This window comes from Sardina pilchardus, chromosome 24 (assembly GCF_963854185.1).
Source record: "Sardina pilchardus chromosome 24, fSarPil1.1, whole genome shotgun sequence".
Classification (NCBI taxonomy): Eukaryota; Metazoa; Chordata; class Actinopteri; order Clupeiformes; family Clupeidae; genus Sardina; species Sardina pilchardus.
The window spans coordinates 1,753,477-1,774,331 of record NC_085017.1 but is presented as its reverse complement, the minus strand read 5'-3'; the positions used below and the strand labels follow the sequence as shown (position 1 = coordinate 1,774,331).

The 20,855-nt window shown below is 43.0% G+C and overlaps 1 protein-coding gene across 1 annotated transcript; it reads left to right on the top strand.

Annotated features, from left to right (window-relative positions):
• Positions 1-1,346: 1,346 nt before the first annotated feature.
• On the top strand, positions 1,347-13,866 carry serinc2 (serine incorporator 2). The gene is made up of 10 exons (XM_062529410.1): positions 1,347-1,480; positions 2,904-3,065; positions 3,887-4,074; positions 5,209-5,288; positions 5,533-5,670; positions 7,049-7,218; positions 7,976-8,066; positions 8,278-8,422; positions 9,674-9,889; positions 12,741-13,866. The coding sequence occupies exons 1-10, from the start codon at positions 1,442-1,444 to the stop codon at positions 12,877-12,879; spliced, it is 1,368 nt and encodes a 455-aa protein (XP_062385394.1). The 5' UTR covers positions 1,347-1,441; the 3' UTR covers positions 12,880-13,866.
• The last annotated feature ends 6,989 nt before the right edge of the window (positions 13,867-20,855 follow it).

The following is a 20,855-nucleotide window of genomic DNA, read 5'->3' as shown; positions in this document are numbered from 1 at the left end:
ACAGCAGCAAGCAAGAATTACCACAAACCCACTTTCCAATAAACTTTTAAATGAGGTTAGTGAACTGCTCAGCAAACAATAGCATACTCCTTAGACTACTTTGGATAGGCTACCCATTGCCCCATAATTGCGTACACTCAGACAAATATTAAGACATTTTATGTTATGTTATACGAGAATATTCTTTGTTCCATGTGGGTGAATGGTTATACCTACTCATTACATACCCATCAGCCTTTGGGAAAGTGTGTGTGTGTGTGTGTGTGTGTGTGTGTGTGTGTGTGTGTGTGTGTGTGTGTGTGTGTGTGTGTGTGTGTGTGTGTGTGCGTGCCTGCGTGCGTGCGTGCGTGCGTGCGTGCGTGTGTGTGTGTGGGCTGGGCCTGTATCCCCTAAGTGTCCTTGGCTTGTTATGTTAATACAATTTTTAATTATTTATCATTCAGCAGATACTCTATGCAACAAACTTTTAGCAGGAACATCCCCTGGAACAACTCTTGGTTACGCACCTTGTTCAGGGCCACTAGACAGCAAGAGGCTGGCGGACCACTGTCGGTCCACTGGGGGCAGATCTGGTGGTCCGCTGGCATTTTGCTCTGGCGGGCTGCCGTCAAATGGCCAATATTGTGACATTAGTGGTCTAAAAATCTTTTTTATTTTATTCTGTTATACTTCATCCATCATTTTAATAGCATTTCATGTATATTCATGACAAGTTAAATTTAAGGATAATCTGCTATCTGCCAATCTGACTTTGCGATCTGCGATGGTAGCAGCCCCTGGGATCAATCTCATAGTATTCTGGTAAATTCTTCAATTTTGAAATCCAGATTCAGACCACCAACCCCACTTCTTCCCAGCATCATATAGAGGCCAAGAACATGGTATATCCATAACAGTATCACTTCTGAAAAACATGTTGCTATTCTTCCTAACGCTAGGCTGTAAATATTTCATCATGTCCCTTTCCACAGTTTTTCCACAGAAAATCAAGCACCTAGATTATGAATGCAGACTACATGGTGCTTGATTAACCCACCTGTGGAAAGAGACCTGATGAAACCTATGAATAGCTCTACTTGCATCTGTTTACTATGGGGTGCTTCTCATTTCACCATATCAACTGTTGCCGTGACGGTTTGCAACACAATAGAAAATAATAGAAAATGAATAATGAATAACTCAAGTAAAGTTCGACTGGCGTCTCAACATCATTATAATGCGAGGAAAAAAAATCTGAAAAAGTCATGTGGTATCCATCGAAAATACTTCACCGGTTTTTGACCATGTTTCCTATTGACCAATCACAATAGGAGCGTTGAATTTAGTCGAAAGAAAATAGGCGTTCCTTGGTTTCTTCTCGTCAAACAAGTTGTGAAAGAACCAAAACACTTCCGCAAAATTTCTAATGACAGCAGTTTTTCTCTGGGATTCAGTTTGAAACATGGGGGCTTGTCTGGCCTTATGTTCTATCGCTAACTGCGTAAGTAATTAAACATTTTACTTTATTTTCAGCTTCAAGTCATATTCTACGAATAAAAAAGTTTGCCTTGGTTGAGTTCTGTATTGCTAGCTCGCTGCCAGGACAGACTCCTCGTGTGCTTTTTATTACATTGTTGCAACTCATTCGATGCAGTGAGTGAAATTGTTACATTTACTTTCATGGCGTATTTAGTCTATGAAAGAAGTGTGCTGGAGATTTTGAGACAAGTAGGCTACTCATTTAACTTTTAATTCCCCTTCCGTGTTTGGTCGGGAGCTGGTACATCCGTCCTCTCTCCGCCCTCTTCTCCTTGCCCATTACACTGTGCTTTGTGATTTGTTAGTATGAAATAAGCTACCTTTCCGTTCTAGGCCCAAGCCCTAAGTAAAACCACAGCTTTTGTGTCTTCTTGGCCGAAGCCTAGTTTTTGACACTGATCAAAGGCCTACCACAAAACCACCGCGTGTGTAAACCACATTGGTTAGCGTGTGTAAAGTAGGCTACGCATGTTTAAGCTGAAAAAAACCCCCCAAACATTGTGGCATTTACCCAATGAGTTTTGTTTACATCCGCGTCTTCCAAAATGCTTTCTGTATTAGGGCTTCTTGTTCCCGTTTATCTGACTTGAACGCAGCCTTTCCTTATAGGATAGACTTCAGTTGCGTAGATATTCTGGCAAACAGTTTCTGAAAATAATAATAAAAGAAACTCAGCAAAAGCATGATTTTGCATCAGACCATCCTCAGAGTAATGCATGGTTAAAATACAAAACATAACAATGGGCACATGATCAACAGACGAATTTGAAACTTTGGCACACAAAAACATATTCCGACACTCCTGTAGTATTAAAATGGTGATTGCATCGATTTTCTGGGAGGGTGGGACATTTTGTTGAAATTGGTTGATTTAATAGGCTACAGAACGACCCATCACAGGCCGCATTCCTGTGAAAGGCCTCAAAATTCCTGCAGACATCCTAATTGTTGACGCCCTTGGTGAGCACTTGATGATAAAGAAAAGCCATGGCAACCCAGCCCTTGAGTAGACCCACTTTCCATCCCACTGTTGTCTGTTCTGGGCTTCCCTGGTAGGGCTCATAGTCGGAGGCCATCAGCGAGGCATTGTGGCATGTTGTTTGTCATAACTGAAGTGACCTGATTTACTCAGATGATTCAGAGGCTGTGCTGATTTGCATGAAAGAACAGCTTGTGCAGCTACAATGAATGCATAGTTTATTTTTCTGTTATGTTATTTTTTTTTTTAAATATCTCATTGAGTCTTTTCTGATTGCACCGACATATGAATCTATCCTCAGTGTTTTTGGACCAATGAGTGACCTGTTTTGTTTTGTGTGTGTTTGTTAACACGTGTGTGTGTGTGTTTGTGTGTGTATGTGTGTGTGTGTGTATGCATTCTACAGGCATCATGTCTGTGCAGTTCAGCACCCTGCCTCCTGTCCAGCTGCTGCCCTGCAGCCTACAACTCCACTGTCAGCAGGCTGGCCTTCTCCTTCTTCCTGCTGCTGGGCACCATGGTGTCCGTCATCATGATCCTACCTGGCATGGAGACCCAACTGAAAAAGGTGCCCTTTCTGTTCAAGTGTGAAGCACCTGAGCAGAGTGGAGCTGTTAAATCCAATTGAACTTTATTTGCCTGTGTTTTTTCCAGAGGAGCCCTCCGTTGATTTCAGAGAAAATATATGCAACATAATATTATTTTATTGGATAGTTAGTGAACAACAGAATAATCAAATAAGTAAGACTGGGAAAACTTTTCAAAATATTGATATTGGGGATACTGTACTCTAGAAGAGTGAAACCAGTGCTATTTCTGTCCATTGAAGACTTTTAATTAAGTTCAGAGAAGCCTTCCCTATATTTCAGAGTACCTATTGTAAATCATCTTTTGTTAGTATAAACAAAAACAAAAACAGAAGAGATAGACAAACATTTGAACATGGCTGGAGTGGCTGTACTGTCCCTTATGGAGTGGGATGCTCTGCTCCCCTTTTAAAAACTCGGACTCGTATCACCTGGCCAAGTCCTGAGTCCATACTTTTGGGGAAGCTGAAGTTGTAGTTCAGCATGCATAAAACTGCCCTGGGAAAGTGTCTTTCTCTGTCAGCAGTCGCCTCATTCATCAATCATCAATAAAAGTTTCAATGAAAATCACATGTTGTTGACTAGCAGTGATTGTAAATCGGGAGGTATTCATTACTTCACAGTGATTTTTTTTAATGAAGCAACATATACCAGGTCTTGTGTAGTGCAGATTGCATAACACTGGCAAATATTAGGTAATGGAAACTCCAGAAGCATTTAGTGCAGTTCTCTCAGTTTATTTATTTATTATCTTATTGGTTTGTTTGTATTTGTTTGTCTGTTTGCTCCATCCCTCTCCCAGATTCCTGGGTTCTGTGTCGGCGGGACCTCAATACCAGGCCTGGAGAACAAAATCCAATGTGACATCATCGTGGGCTACAAATCGGTGTACCGCATGTGTTTCGCCATGGCCTGCTTCTTCCTCCTCTTCTCCATCATCATGATCCGGGTGCGCAGCAGCAAGGACCCGCGAGCCTCCATTCAGAATGGGTAGGACATGCAGACGTCTCAGTGTAGCTTACAGGAGGGGGCCATCTGCTGGTGCGAGTGTGGTACTTTAAAAAAAAAAAATTGGATTGTTTTTCTTTTTTTTTGTGGTCCAGGTTGCTTTGAAAATTTCCTAGTTTTCACCCACCTCATAAAATACATTTTACCAGTTTAGGCTACTTTGGGGGGATAAGTATGCTATTTGGTAGCCTACTAGAGTTATTACAGTTATAGTAGCCTACGTGACTATTCTACGTTCATCTGCCTTGCTGTTTTATTTTGAATCTCCCATGGTGGGGAAGGCTATAGCTTATAAAATTCAAGTAAACATTAGCATAATTTAGCCAAGCAACACAGTTATTATAGCGAGCTATGTGGCTAGCCGACAACTTAGCCTAAATACACAACTGAAACAAAAGCAAATCACGAACTCTGTAACTTCACATTAGGCTACGGTTTTATTGATAGGATAGGCACGTAACATCTGCAATAGAAATTTGAGCCTTGCCTCTCGACCTCACCTGCCAACCCTGTAAGGTTCCGTAACTTTCACGCATCCCTGAACTTGAAACCAGAGCCCGTCTCTGTTTAAACTTCCTGTGCTATCGCGAAATATGCTGTCAATCAAAAAAATTCCAGCCACTATGATGACGGTTCCTCCAATCTTCATACAGAAGCTCGGCATCCGAGCCATCCCACTGTCCCATTCACCCCCAGAGAGGCCGGGCTTCCCTGGAAATTACGATTTTGCGGCGTTTATCCAATAAACATCTAGCTTTTTCTGCACTGAGACCAGCCCACTCCGTAGTGCCATTGAAGTTCAGTGAAGCCGAGCCTCTATGGGGCTTTTAATGGATCGTGTCGTCACAGCAATGTATTGGGTGTGCGAAATCACGATCGTGACCGATCATGACCGGCAAAACCTTATTGCGAAACGAAACTATAGCTATATAACGATATAGCCATGAAGTTGAACACGTTTTTAGCATGTTCTAGAATATTAGGCTTGCTAATGTAGCCCATGATGGGCATTATTTGATGCAATTTTCCGTGATATTTTAGATGAGGCTGAGCCTCCCCTGCACTCATTGAGCAATCGCCTCTGGTGTGTTAACATGCATCAATTGTGAATTTCAGATTCTGGTTCTTCAAGTTCCTGTTGCTGGTGGGGCTCACTGTAGGGGCTTTCTTCATTCCTGATGGAACTTTCACCACAGGTACTACAAACAGTTCTCCTAGTTCTTGGCTCTCATTTCAGACATGCAGAGTTCAGGAGTTCCCTTTGAGAGACTGCTGCTGTCTTTGATGTGTCAGCAGACTTACTGTGTGTTAATGCTAACCTCGGCGGTGGAACCTCTCTCTCTCTCTCTCTCTCTCTCTCTTTCTCTTTCTCTTTCTCTTTCTCTCTCTCTCTCTCTCTCTCTATCTCTCTCTCTATCTCACTCTCCCCCTACCTGATAGTGTGGTACTACTTTGGTGTGGTGGGATCTTTTATCTTCATCCTCATCCAGCTCATTCTGCTGGTGGACTTTGCTCACACCTGGAACCAGAACTGGGTGGAAAACGCTGAGAACGGCAACAGCAAGTGCTGGTATGCAGGTACAGTGAAACCTGTCCTACTTCATCTACAATCATTCATTTACCATCATTCATTTAGCCAAGACAAGACAAGGAAAATTCATTTATGTTGAACATTTAATTCCTACAAAGAGGAAATTCAGTGTCTGATAGAATGACAAAACAATCACTTGTTTGACCAGCATTGTTTCAAATGCTTTGTTATGATTTTATTTTTAGCCTAGAAGGTATTTCAGGGACAGGTGGCCTTGTGCATATGATGTAATCGTGAGAAAGACCAGCTATGTCTGCATTTATGAGAAAATCATGACCTTGGCTGGAGTTTATCTGAGTCAGATTTTTTTACTGGCTTCCCTGAAGACTAATGGATGTTGCTTTTATTTTTTAATATATTTTATTATGCAAGAGCTGGACGTAGTCTTGAAGGGCAACACGTATCCCTTCATCATGGCCCAGATAATGAATGTGTTCACTGAAGAGAGGGAATACTACTTTATATGTTGAAGGAAATGATAAAGAAATGAGGAGCCAGATTAGATATACAGTAATGCAGAAAAAAAAGATGAGAACAGTTCTGTGACTTCTTACCAACATGAAGGTTTTGAAAGAATGGGGTAGAAATGATTGAATCCAATGGCAGATAATTCAATTCAATTCATTTTGATTGAATTTATTCTTAAGGCTCTGTACAGAACCCAGCGTCTGAACACTTTTACGTAATGCTGAGGCAATGGGTACAAGACACAGCTGCCCTTTTTTATTTGCATTTGTTAATACATATTTGTTGGGTATGGAGGTGTCTTGTCCCAAAGGACCCACTACACAAAATAGCAGGAGCAGGACCTAATGTTACAGATGCGGGCAGGAGCAGGAGCTAATGTTACAGATGCGGGCGGGAGCAGGACAAAAAATGAGACATTATTGCAGGAGCAGGACAGAATGTTGTGGGAGTGGGAGGGCGCAAGACCTCTAGTACAGTGCTGCCGCTCCCACCACATGCTCCCCCATAACAAAGGGAAAGACAGAGCAGAACCTAGCTAGAGGAAGAGAAGATCTATGGCACTTGTGACACTAGTTATGGTGTTTTACTGAATCTTTCCTGTGGGTGTTTGTTGGTAGAGATCCCATTACGAGAGTGGAGGGGGTGGGTTTGGGATGCCATGGCTTGGGCCTAATTCAATGAAACACTGACGAAAGAAGGTGCCTGCCTGCTTGATAATCCCTTGATAAATGAAAGCTGTTCTGTTGATGATGGTTTTTGCCCACAAAGCATGCTTTTATTGGTGATTTTGTTTTAGATAGGAAAAAGACTTTGTTGTTGATGTGGGAAACCCCCAACCTATAACACTAGGAATGGAACACTTCCTGTGTATGTCTAAACTATATCATCTTCCCACAGCTCTCCTCACCTTCACGCTGATGTTCTACGGCCTGGCATTTGCTGCAGTCGTGTTGTTCTATGTGTACTACACCCAGACGGACGACTGCGCCGCACACAAAGCCTTCATCAGTCTCAACCTCATCTTCAGCATCGTGGTGACGATTGTTTCCATCTTGCCCAAAGTGCAGGTTTGTACCTCAGTACCCATATCTAGTCAAGTCAAGTCATTTTTATTTGTTTAGCTCATTTAAAAACAAGAGTTGACTCAAAGCGCTTCACCATTTGTGAGGTAAGACATGACAATATTAACATAGACCAAACATTTGAGGAACAAGGAGTTCATATTTGAAAAAGGGGATGCAGAACAAGAGAAGGGAAGCTATGTAACAAAACGTATGTATAAAATGAAGTGTGACCCATACAAAATAAGTTAATATAGTATATAGAATAGTAATGAGTAGGATAAGGAAGATGGGAATAAATAATATAAGGTGCGGTAGAAGACAAAATAAGGTTAAGGAACAAATTAAACAGTTTCATAAAATCCAAAGGTAAAACTACATAAAAGAAAATATGTTAAAAGTAAAAAGAAATGAAAATAAAATAAATAAATTAAACCTAAAATAAAACCTCCCCTTACATATCACTCCTGGATGCTGCATAGTTTACAGTATACACAATCAGATATAACTGTATTGTGTACGCTTATTAGTAGGACTGAAACAATTCCTCAAGGATCTGGAATAACTTAATTACAAGAAATGTTCAAAGTTAATTCAAATACATTAATTCATATGACTTTGTAGCAGGGTCGGGTTGTGTATTTATGTATTATATTTGTGTTGTATATTGTTTGACGAGTCCAGTTGATTACTGTGTGTGTGTGTGTGTGTGTGTGTGTGTGTGTGTGTGTGTGTGTGTGTGTGTGTGTGTGTGTGCACTCAGGAAGCTCAGCCCAGCTCTGGTTTACTCCAGGCCTCCCTGATCTCCCTCTACACCATGTATCTTACCTGGTCAGCCATGACCAACAACCCCAGTAAGTCACCGGTCAATATGTTATGTCCCGATTAGCCCACAGATCCTATTTACGGTCAGCTGAGAAAGAACAATGTCCAAGTGTACTTTCCAGAAGAGCATGATAACCCATCTTTGGAAATGATTTCATTTTATATAATTTTACACCAAAGCATATTGCGCCATTATATGTATACTAATGCATATTAATCTTGTATTTCTACTCTGTGTAGACCGTAACTGTAACCCAAGCCTTCTGAGCATCGTCTCCAACTCTGCCGCCCCCAGCCCTACTGTGCCGCCGGGGCAAGTCCAGTGGTGGGACGCACAAAGCATTGTGGGATTGGTCATCTTCATCCTCTGCACTCTGTATGCAAGGTATGAGCTGACCAAACAGCCTGTCATGATCCATGTCTAAATGTCCTCGGCGAACATGTTCCTGACTCTACAGTGATGTTTTATGAAACAAGGTGTCAGTTCCTGTCACAGGGAGGCAATCTGGGTATGTAACTGAAGCGTTCCGGTTTTTTTTTCCATACGTGCTGCCATCACGTCTGGTGTAGCAAATTCATTGTAGTAGGGGAGAGTTGTTGCAGCAGACAGGATTCTAGGAGAGGCCCCTGGTAGGATCTCCTCACAAGTGTCTGTCCTGCTCTCTCTTTCTTTCTCTTTTCCTCCTGACTAAATATACTCTCTTACACACACACACACACACACACACACACACACACATACACCACACCTCAATACACACCCACTTCAAACACGCCTCACATCACGCTTTTTTCCCCTCATATTCTTTTTCATCTCACTCCTTCAATGTCTCATGCTCAGTGATTCTGTCCATCTTTCATCCCACTACACTTCACTTATTATTCTCTCTTACATTCTCTCTCTTTCTCTGTTTGTTTTTGTCTCTCCTTTTACCTACCAACGCACAAGCACATGTACTGTATGTACGCGTACCCATGTACACGCACAAATGCGTGCAGGCATACACATACACACACAAAAGCAAAGTTGTATGAAAGTACAGTGTGGAGCACACGTATTTGATACCATGCTAAAACAGGAATATAAAATCATAATTTGACAATTGATTTAAATGCCTTAATTCAAAAAATGAGTAAAAATCAAACCGCCAAGGACACCAATTTTCTTTGTGATTGAAGAATGTATCGTAAATAAATAAATGTTTTCCTTAATGCTAAGGGAAGGAAGTATTTGACCCCCTATGTAACCCTATGGGAATTTAACACATGTGGTTAACATAGGGGCAGGCAGATTTTTATGTTTAAAGGCCAGCTATTTCATGGATCCGGGATATTATGCATCCTGATAAAGTTCCCTTGGCCTTTGGAATTCAAATAGCCCCTCATCATCACATACCCTTCACCATAGCTAGAGATTGGCATGGTGCTTTTTCCAGTAGGCCTATTAGCCTGTTTGATTTGCATTTGCAATAGCTGGCCTTAAAAAATAAAAACCTGCCTGCCCCTATGTTAACCCTATGTGTTAAATTCCCATAGGGTTATTATATAATGTATAATAGATGTAAAAAAAGAAGTATGAGACTAACTCTGTTCTCTCCCTTTCCCTGTCCCTCTCTCTCCCTCTGCCGCTCTCCAGTATCCGCTCGTCCAATAATAGTCAGGTGAACAAGTTGATGCAGACAGAGGAGAGCGAGGGTCTGGCGGCGTCCGACGCTGAGGCCACGGGCGATGACGGCGTGCGGCGTGCCGTGGACAACGAGGAGGAGGCAGTCACCTACAGCTACTCATTCTTCCACTTCAGCCTCTTCCTGGCCTCCCTCTACATCATGATGACCCTCACCAACTGGTACCAGTGAGTATCCTATGCTGCCCAGTGCTTAGAGAGAGAAGCCAAATCGGTGTGTGGCCACCAGAGGAATTTAATCCCTTGCTATCAAAAGTCCTGTCATACAAGAAGGTGGTAGTGTTGAATGTAATGAATGCACTTTGACCTGGACGTGTGTGTGTCTGTGTGTGTCTGTGTGTGTCTGTGTGTGTCTGTGTGTGTGTGTCTGTCAGTGATGCGCGGGCTGATCCAAATCGAGCGGGCGACCGCGGTCACCCGCGGTCACCCGCGGTTATGGGTCAAGAAAAAATATTTTTAATGATATGCGGGTCATGTTTGGTCGGGTCCGTAAAAAAAATATGCCGTTATTTTTTTGTTATTTATATCGTACATAATTGTCTTTAGAAGAGAAAGACATAGGTTGCAGCATTCCCACTGAAACGTGATTCTATCCCCCACATTTTGTCACGAACATGTAGAAATGCACTTGTTGTTTCTGCGTAGACAGACCCTCGGCTACACTTGACATGCAGTTGTGTTCTGTTCTCAGAGCATATGCTTTCTCTGTCTATGATCTGCAGCTTTTTTCTCGAACTGGCCAGCAGAAAGTGGCAGAATCGTCTACTGAGCAGCGAAGTTGCCACTTGCCAATGCAATGCGTGCTTCTCAAGTCTGATAATTTGCAGCAAGATCGAATGGTATTATGGAAAGAAAAATAAACTAAAAGTTTCCCAAATCAGGAAGTACTTCTAAATTTAATGTCATCAAGGCATATAGCCTACAATTGGTATGAGCATACAATGTGCGTCCTTGCGCAACTTATAGGCTTAGTGGCTCGTTGGAAAGCCCCACGTCTGCTCTTCCCCACGTCGTGCAATAAAGGTTTCATCTCGCTGCAATTTATAATCGCGGAGCAATGGACTTTTGGTCCATTGATGAAGACGTTAATAAAGAGTTTCTTAATAATATTCTATGCCTGCATTTCATGCTTGGGAGAGCTTCAATGCATTCATGTGAGGAACGGCTGAAACAGAATTTGTATAGGAAAATCCTTGGCTAATTATGTTCAATGTTGAGTCAAATAGCCACATTTTTGGATGAATGCTGACACGGAACAAAAAAAAGGTAGACTAAATGCATGTTTCCCAAATTCTGAGCAATTATAGGCTATAGGCCTATTATAATTAGGCAATATATATTATTGTTTTACATGCATATGAGATACCAATTTTGCGTAGCTCAATGACACTACGACTAAGTTAGACTACTTTTTACAATAAGCGGGTCGGGAAGCGGGTCGGGTCCTATATTTCAATAATTATTTTTTGCGGTCCGAGTTGCGGTCGGGTTAGTTGTAGACAGCGGGGCGGGGCGGGTCGTTCAGACACGTACCCGCGCATCACTGGTGTCTGTGTGTCTCAGCCTATATTCCTTAAAATGGTAGTCACTGTTGTCTGTAGCTATGACTTATCAGTTGCTAAGCCACTTGTAGCACTTGTAGCTATGACTTTTCTACCCAGATCCTAAACGTTTTTCACCCTCGTCAATAATGTCAATATTGTATGACATACTTTGGATCAATACTCTAACGTTGATTACATACATTGAATCAATATTCTCCTCTTCAATATAATCTAATGACCGTGGTGTTGCTTCAGTCAGTGAAACCACATGAGAGGCCTAGTGTTGACGTTTATTCATGTGACTGAATCAAAGGTGTGTTAATGCATTTTCCTTATCAGACTAGTAATAATTCTTGAAGAGATGGCAGAATATCCCGTTTCAATAATGGTTGCCATTCCATGATGCATGTGGCTATTGTGACGCAAGGTAGTAAGACCACAAAGCCAAAATTGGCGACTGCTAACGCTTATGAAGCTATACTGGATGTGCCATTGAAATTCCCAGACACTTCTTTCTTTTTTATCCAAAACGACTTTTGACAGTTTGTCACTCTTTCTACATCTTTGGAAGTTGACACATGACTACACTGTCCTTTGCACTGTACACTGCCTATAAGCTACAACTATGGAAACACATGTAAGGTCTATTTCACTGTTAACAGAAAGGTGTGTAGCTTGCTGTCGCCTTCTGAGGACATTCTGTGTTACTCTGAAGTAGCCTGTAATGACGCTTGGTTAAAATGGCAGCAAGGAATTTTTGTCTTGATTCTGAAAACTAGGTGATGATGGAAAGAACAGATATGTTCCTCTTTACTGAATTATATTCTCTCAAAATGATTTTGTGAAAAGAAACACAAGGGCTAGCTACAGAAACTATATATGGTGAGCATGTTATTAACGTATATTGTTACTTTAAAGGGACTCTATTTGTGTAAATAGTTAGTGAAAAAGGCATTACAGCAAAATTAACTTGAGGATGTTCTAAAAACAACCTTGATAAAATTACTCAAAGGATGTGTTTGCACTTCACAATCACAATCAAATTCAATGGTATTCTCACTCAGTCACACTCACCCACAGTCTCTGTCTCATCCACCTCTCTCTCTCTCTTTCTCTCACACATACTCTCTCTTCTGAGCACACTGGCGGCAAGGACTGAGAGACTCAGGAAGAGTTTCTTCCCCCAAGCCGTCCGGCACTTAAATGGAACTGACTGCACATAGCACTTTCTACTCTACCTGCAATACCCCCCCCCCCCCTCCCCCCGACATCTTGAATGTATTGTTGTTTTGTTGTTTTTGTTGTTACTGTTTCTGTTCTATGTTAGTTTGTATGCCTCTTTTTACCTAGCATGTAGCCGACTGTAACATTTCACTGCATTTTATGTATGTGACAAATACAATCTGAATCTGAATCTGAATCTGAATCTTCTCTCTCTCTCTCTCTCTTTCTCTCCTTTCTCTTCCTTCTCTTAGACCGGAGACGGACTACCACGCCATGGAGAGCACCATGCCTGCAGTGTGGGTGAAGATCAGCTCCAGCTGGCTTGGTCTGGCCATCTACCTCTGGACTCTGGTGGCCCCCCTTGTCCTCAGTGACCGCGACTTCAGTTAGACAAAGACCGAGGTATCTATGACAAACGGGGTGATGATTGATTTTAAAGGATGTTCCTTTGATTTGTTTTTGCTCTTGTTGAAATTGCAAAATCGTTTGGTTAATAATTATGTGAGTTTACAACAAATCAACAAATACAAGCACCACCTTCAAATCAAACCAAAGCCAGATATCTACATAAGGGGATTATTAAACATTTTTAATTTCAAAGTTCTTCGGTTGATGACTCAGATATAGGCCAAACCCAAATATATAATATTTATATATTTTAAAGATTTATGTAAAATCATTCGGTTGATGCTGGTTTTCTACACAAAATGCTATGCAATGCAAAACACTAGTACAAGAGACAATAATACAGGATTCATAAATGGGTTATTGTTGTGGGGAATTAAAGTATCCTGACAATTTTAAGCATTTTTGTCAACCATGTTTTCCAAAATTATTTTATATATTTTAGCACTAAAAAATATTCGACAATCATTTTCTTTTTGTCATGATCACACACTGCTTTTGTTGGTTTTGGGTCCAATATACTTGGAATAAAAACGTCTATAGCCCCATGTCATAGTAGTAGTTGTTTTATGAAACACGCTTATACATTATGCCCATTATGTATAATCTGCATTCATAGGGAAATGAAAAATCATATCTGCACCACTGTTTATATTGTATCGCTAATGTCATCTGATGTATGCCTTTTTCTGTTACATAAAGCATTCAAAGACTTCTAGGGGTAGACTTACTTTTGTATCACTTGTACAAGTTAAATATTGTAACTGCATATTGTTCAGGGTAAGGTGACCACAAAAAAGCCATAAATTAGATTCAGTAAAGTGCACACAGTTTGAGTTTGTCTCTTGTGCCTGTAATGATTTTTTGAGGAGTGTTGGTTATTATGAACCTTATAGTTTTGTATCTTTTTATTCTCCCTGCAAAGTATAACCTTTGAGTATAATAAAAAAAAAATCCAAAATCTACTGGTCACAGTAGTGTCTTTGTGTTAACGACTAAAGAATATGGATGTTCAGACAGCATTGATGTACATTGTCCTCTAGGGAGCAGTGTTGTTCCTGTAAATGTGGGTTCGCCAGCTGAAAAACAATGACATAAGACCTACTACAACTGACACTAGTGCCCCTGGGACAGTTTTGGTCTTGCATGTATCCATGTAAAAGTGATCATTTAAAATGAGTCTTCATGAGTTTTCTCTCCAGTGTGTGTGTGTTTGTATTTGTATTTGGGCCGGGGGCCTGCTGGAGACTGCTTTGGCTTTTGGCTATGTGTGCCTCCCCATGGTCACATGGTCAGTGTAACCCAGTTTGATTACCCTTATTCCCTGCTTTCACAGGGGAGTCCCGACACACACACAGTCACGCACACACACACTTGGCAAACGTTCGTTTCGGGAATGTGATTTTCCCCATCACAAGACTGGCATGAGGTAGAGTGAGCACAGAACAAACATTCATCCATGGGGTTGTCGGAAGGAGTGTGTGTGTGTGTGTGTGTGTGTGTGTGTGTGTGTGTGTGTGTGTGTGTGTGTGTGTGTGTGTGTGTGTGTGTGTGTGTGTGTGTGTGTGTGTGTGTGTGTGTGTGTGTGTGTGTGTGTGTGTGTGTGTGTGTGTGTGTGTGTGTGTGTGTGTGTGTGTGTGTGTGTGTGTGTGTGTGTGTGTGTGTCTGTGTCCACGCAGTTCAAGGAGTTCCCTCTCTGTTGCCTGAAGGACAGTATGTCATTCCTTCTCATTCCTACAGTTCCGTTCAGCTTTTCCCAGTTTCTACACACACACACACACACACACCCCTCACCTCCTCATCTCCTACATAGAACACAGACTGCACTCAGGCCCTGCAGACTTCCCAGACGTCTCCCAGAATGCCTGCCTTTTTCCTGTCTCTCCCTCTGAGGGGGAGTAGGAGGTTCATATCAGCGTTCATTCATGTGTGTTTAAGCAGAAGTAACAGACCCAAAAACATAGACTCTTCCCTCAAGTTAGCCAGCCAGTTGTGTGCCCCCCAGGTCTATCTCTTCCACACCCTCTGCAGTACCACCAGTAGATCATAGACACTTGAATGGGGCGCCCTGGGTCGTGGTGAGGGCGACTCACTTTTAACCTTTGACCCCAAACACACACACACACACACACACACACACACCATCCACACATCATGTGTTCAGAATCTTCTTCATTTCACTACACAGTACCCTATGGATCTCTAACTGCGCTCCTGCCTTGAAGTCTGAGTGGACGCTGTACGTAACTCCTCTCTGCACTCTGCACCTTTCTCTCTCACACGGACACAGTCCGTTTCCCAGTGACCGGGCTAATTGTGCCCCCACTCCTCTGTCCCCCCTCCCTCCCTCTCCTGCACTCTCCACTCCCCTGCTCTGTCTCGTTCCCGTTCCCGTTGGTCCTGATGGCGGTCGATAGCGGAGTCCCCCCACGCAGCCTGGAGCAGCCAGCGGACATAATGCTGTTATATAACAGAGGACTGCGCCACCGCCACGACACGGGGCCGCAGCGAAATCGTACGACAACGCGGCCTAGAGAGAGAGAGGGAGAGAGCGAGAGAGATGACATGTGTTTATACGGATGAAGGCAGGTCATGGTGGTGGAGGTGCCCCTGTTGCCAAGGCCGAGGTGTGGTCCCTGGACCGGCATCAGGAGTGATGTCATCATGTCACAGGCTTGTTGTGATAGGTCTGTGGGGAAACACTCTCTCTCACACACACACGTACGCACACACACACACATCTGTTCACACATACCTTGTAAAGCACGCTGCCTTGAGAGAGGGTCAAATGGAAAATGGCACCATGGCAATTGCACAGGGCATAAACAACACCATTGACACCTGGTCTCCAACAACTTAGAAGCCATGTCCCAGAGGTGTTCATTATGATCTACATTCATATACAATTAGGCTTTCCCTCCAGGATCACTGGAGAAAAACTGCACTTGGGGAAAAAATGTATCCTAAGAATAGATGTGTAGACCTGACTACTGTCAGGTCTCTGTCATTCTGGAAGGATAAAAGATAAAGGATAAAGGATAAAAAAAATTTACATGTTTTTAACTGCATAGAGCTATACGGATGAGAAATTCATTTATTTTTATTTACTGAAATAATTTCCAGCAAAACAGAGTATGAAGTCTATCAGAAGCACCCCAGAGCATATGTAGCTGATGTGTAACAATGGCTGTGAGTGAGGAACAACTGACTTAAACAATGACATCATTTTTATCTTTGGGCTATATTTAGACAACCTGATGATCAAAATCAACCACAGGTAGCCATCTATCTTTTATTTATTGTTTACTTTTTATGTTTTAATGAAAGTGAAAGAACGGGGTCTCGGGGTAGAGACATCCCCCGAAGATTATTAAGAAATGTATGCCACGAGCACTGACTGCACTGTCAGCGCATGCAAGGGGGCGTGGGTCCATCGAGGGTCTCGTGCGGTCTAGTGTGGTGGCGCGCGCTGTAGCTGCGTGAATTTGAAGCGGTGTGTTGGTCGCGCGGGCCAGCTTGGGGGAGAAACAGACGTTCGGACGGAAAGGTTTGCAGTTTCATTGTCCCACGGACCAGCTGGGTAGCCGACGGTCTGACTACCACAGACGGGCCGTTTCGGGAGTTATGCCTGCCCCCGTCTCTCCTGGCGCGTCTCCCTGCTAACGAAGAATAGATAGCGAAGATGATTCCACTGTGCCAGGTAGCAAATTCCTCTATTATTAAATGTGTGCATTACCATAACTTAGCTGCACATGTCCTCCTGTTCGTAGGCTGGTGAACGTACTGCAGAGAAGTGAAGTTCGGGAGCTCTCTGCAGGTAACGGGATGTTGATGTCCGATGTAATAAGAATTCTGGAGCATGCTAAATGTGTATCCTATTGAGGAAGTCATTATGCCTTTGATTTGGTGTTCTTGCATCATCACTACTATTAGGTATCAGCATCGCTAATTCTCTACAGAATGCGAATGTCAAGCGTGGTTCCGTTCATGTTGAATCGGCCGTAGCCTAATCTGGACAATAACACTAGTGGCCAGGCGCGTTCTAAAGTAATTCCAAGATACATAACATTGAATGACACCGGATGGAAGCTCAAGACTCATTCTCTGTGATTGCAGTTCTGAACCCACGTTTAGCGAGTCATGTGTCTGCGAGGTCCTTTCTGGCTAATAGTAGTCTTCACTGTTGCTCGCTGAGGCTTCAGATGAAAGGACACTTCCATTGTTCTACATCAAAAATGTTTTCGTAGAATGTTCTGCGTTATCTAACAGGGCAGGCATTCTTGTTTAATTTTAAAGGCAGTGCATTTTTATTCAGTAGCCCACGAAAGCCATTATTTGAACGGTAGCCTATAGGTACCTTGCTGCATCATCTGAAATTGAAACAATTCCACATTGGCAAAACCGTTCGCTTAGTATGCTGTAATTTAAAATGGAGGTCACAAGAACGATATTCTTTTTACGTTATATTACTAAATAAGAGAGACAATGTTTTTTCTGAGGCTCATATTTCAATTTATTGCGGCAGGGGCATCTGAATTTCCCTGTGGGTGTATGAATGGGTCGGATAGGAATGGTCGGTTCGCAGCATTGTTTGTTGCTACGAAATGAAATCGTCAATAACATTACATAATCACAATCGCTTCAATATGCGGCTTTGGGTTAAATCGGGGTCATTCCGGAACAGGCTGATCGAGACTTTTTTTCTCGAAATCACTCAGTGCATCTAGAATAGCCTACGCTATATTTTCTGGGATGTTTTCACAGCATCGGTCATTGTCATATAGCGGGAACCTAGCCTACAGTCGGCTGAATATGACAACATAGTTGTAAGGGGAAATACAGGCTGCCTTCTAAGCGTAAAACATCTTTGTTGTTCGGAGAGCACCGAGGTATAGGCTACCGCAGAAACGGGTCATCCCATCTTCGCTCGCACTGCGCCCTTCTCCTTCCGTTGTGTCCCGGTGAGGTATATTTCTGCGGCCCATGCAATCTCCACAGCCCTTCCCTGGTGGTCTCTGGAGAGACTCACACACGCCCGTGTCCACACACAGGGCTGGGCGGCTCAGTGAGACGCGGTCAACGCAAATGACAGTGTCCATCATCTGGTTGAGGAGAGAGCCTCGATTTCCAGTTGAACGTAACTTGGTAGTGCTAGGCTATCACCCAACGTGATAAACTACCGGATTGTGGAGCACAGGAGGGCGTTTCAGGACAGACTGATGAAGTGGCTTTTTGGGCTGAAATCAAATTCACTTTACTCGACTGGCACGAATAGTAATATTATTAATAATAAACAATATTTTGACATTCATCGATCTATGCCTATTACGCCTATTACGCCTATTAGTTAAGATCCATACTAGCTTTACTAAGCCTTTTATTATTGTTTGGGTGAGGTCAAATATCACAACATTGAAATGATTTGTAAAACCCTGTGGAGGCACTCATTTTGAAGTGAGCCCGGCAAATCAGACCTCTATCTGACCTCCAAGCCAGGAATCTGAAGCTCCCAGTAGGGTCAGGCCTCAGACAGAATGCCTCGGCTCTCAATCCTACTGCCCCTTATTGTCTGCCAATCACACTCACAGAGAGAGGGCACCCTGGCTTCCTCCATAACTGCGGAGGAATGGAATTTTTTACATTTTTCTGACAGACTGGGCCTTCGCAGGGATTTTCCCCTGTGGCGGAGAGCCGAGCCAGTGGCCTTATTTTGTGTGTGTGTGTGTGTGTGTGTGTGTGTGTGTGTGTGTGTACTTTGGAGCTTGTGTGTGTACAGTATGTGTTTGTTACATATTTATTATAAAGTGCTTTTCATGATTTCCATTTCATTTTGGAGACAATGGAGGAGTTTCCTCCACCTTGCCTCCATGTTCCTGTGATGCACACTAGAGTAGACCAAAGAGCAGGCTGCCACGGTGAACATGCAGCCAAGTTACAGTAATGTCAGTACATTTGCTGTACTTTGATTGAGTTGCAGTTGACTTAAACCCAACAAGAGAGCCTTCTGCCACCTGCAAGTGCAAACATATTGAAATAGAAGACCCAAGCCTCTAACCTAAGTAGGCCACAGTTTGTGATTTTGTCCAACATTTATTGGTATTTTAGCTCAATAGCGAATTAAGTCACACCCTCTCTTCTGTGCTCCTGAGACTGCGTGTGGATCAGATCATGCCCACTAAATGGACAGCCAGACAACTATGAGCAAGCCACTTGCTGAAAATGACAAAACATGAGTTTGTTGGGTTAGAATTGTCCAGTACACCTTTAAGCAGGCTCCTGAGCACAACGCCTCCTTCGGAGATGTCCTGGGTGCGGTTCTCACGCTATCCTGCAGTGTGTGGGATGGGTGTGTAACCTCTATGCCTTGGTCACACACCACTGATAGGAGCTGATTTCTCAGCATATGTAATTTGATCTGGAGACCTCTGTGAATCCCCTGATAGCAAAAGATAGATGGACACTTAAAAAAAAAAAAGAGAGAGAGAGAGAGACAGAAAGAGAGACAGAGAAAAGGGACAGGTTTGTCTCTTGTTTATGAACTGGTGTTGATATCTTTACACTACTGCACTGTTTCAACACATAAAACATGATAAGAACACGGAGTGCAGACAGTCTATGAGGTCCACATATGGTGTCCTGACAGAAAGAGGGAGACATAAATGTAAATAGATAAATAAATAAATAAATAAATAAATAAAAAACACCCTCATTCCTTCACGACCAGCACCAGCGTCTGCTTTAGCTCTGAATTTTAAAAGGGGCTGCCAGAAAAAGAGTGCTGACAGTTTGTGGTTTACCGACGCATTATGTAAAGATCCCCCACCCCCCTCCACCACCCCCAACACACACACACACACACACCTCCCACCACCCCCACCTCACCTCAACACGCCACCAAACCCACCCTTCTGCTGTCAAAGGTCTCTCTGTGCGGGCAGGGGGAGGGTGCAAGATGGTGATGGTGCTGGGTGTGTGTGTGTGTATATGTGTGTGTGTGTGTGTGTGTGTGTGTGTGTGTGTGTGTGTTGGGAGGGGGTGTACTTCTCTCAGTCAGGGGAAACATTGATATTCAGTCTTCACTAGGTTGTTGTGGGGGTTGGAGGTGGACGAATGTGTGTATGTATGTTTTAGTGTGTGTGTGGGGGGTGTTGTTGCCAGGTACCCCATCCCTGAGGTGCCAGTCAGCGTGTCCTTTTGTCAGGTGAAAGACGGGGCTCGGCCTCGGGGCGGTTAGTGTGTGTGTGTATGTGTGTGTGTATGTGTGTGTGTGTGTGTGGGGGGGGGGGGGGTCACCCCTGTCTCTCCCTGTTTCTCATCTCTCAACCCCAGCCAGAGGACACGGCAGTGCTGACCACATAGTTTGGATGCTCTCTCTCTCTCTCTCTCTCTCTCTCTTTCTCTCTCTCACACACATACTGTACATACACACACAAACACACATAAACACACACACGCACATGAACGGTCCCAGACCTTACCGAGATGGTGAAGTTTTAGCCTTGAGTGGGTTGTTCAAAGAATACGTGCCCTTCCTTTGATGTTAGTCTGACTGAGACAGATGTGTAAGATAATGAACATCTGAGGTGGGCAATGTTAAGTTTGATCTAGATATGAGTGGGGATGCTTAGGCTACTGTATTTGAAACCAACACCTGAACACCTGGACATCAGAAGATCAAGAAGGTGTGTTTTGTGTTTTAGTTATGGGCAGCTTTCTGTTCTCACCAACATTCAGTACTACTTGGAGATCATTGATGAAGTTTAGATATACTGAAGATTTGAACAACTTCATTGCGTTAACAACTTCAAATCAACATAGATCACCTGTGTGTCACCTCCATCCTCCACCATTTGCTCCACCTGTTCAAAAATCCATCTGCTGCTGATTTCTGCTCCGTTTCAACCCTCTCTAGTGAAAAAAAATCTGACACCATTCTAGCAACATCCTGGACAGGCTACGGC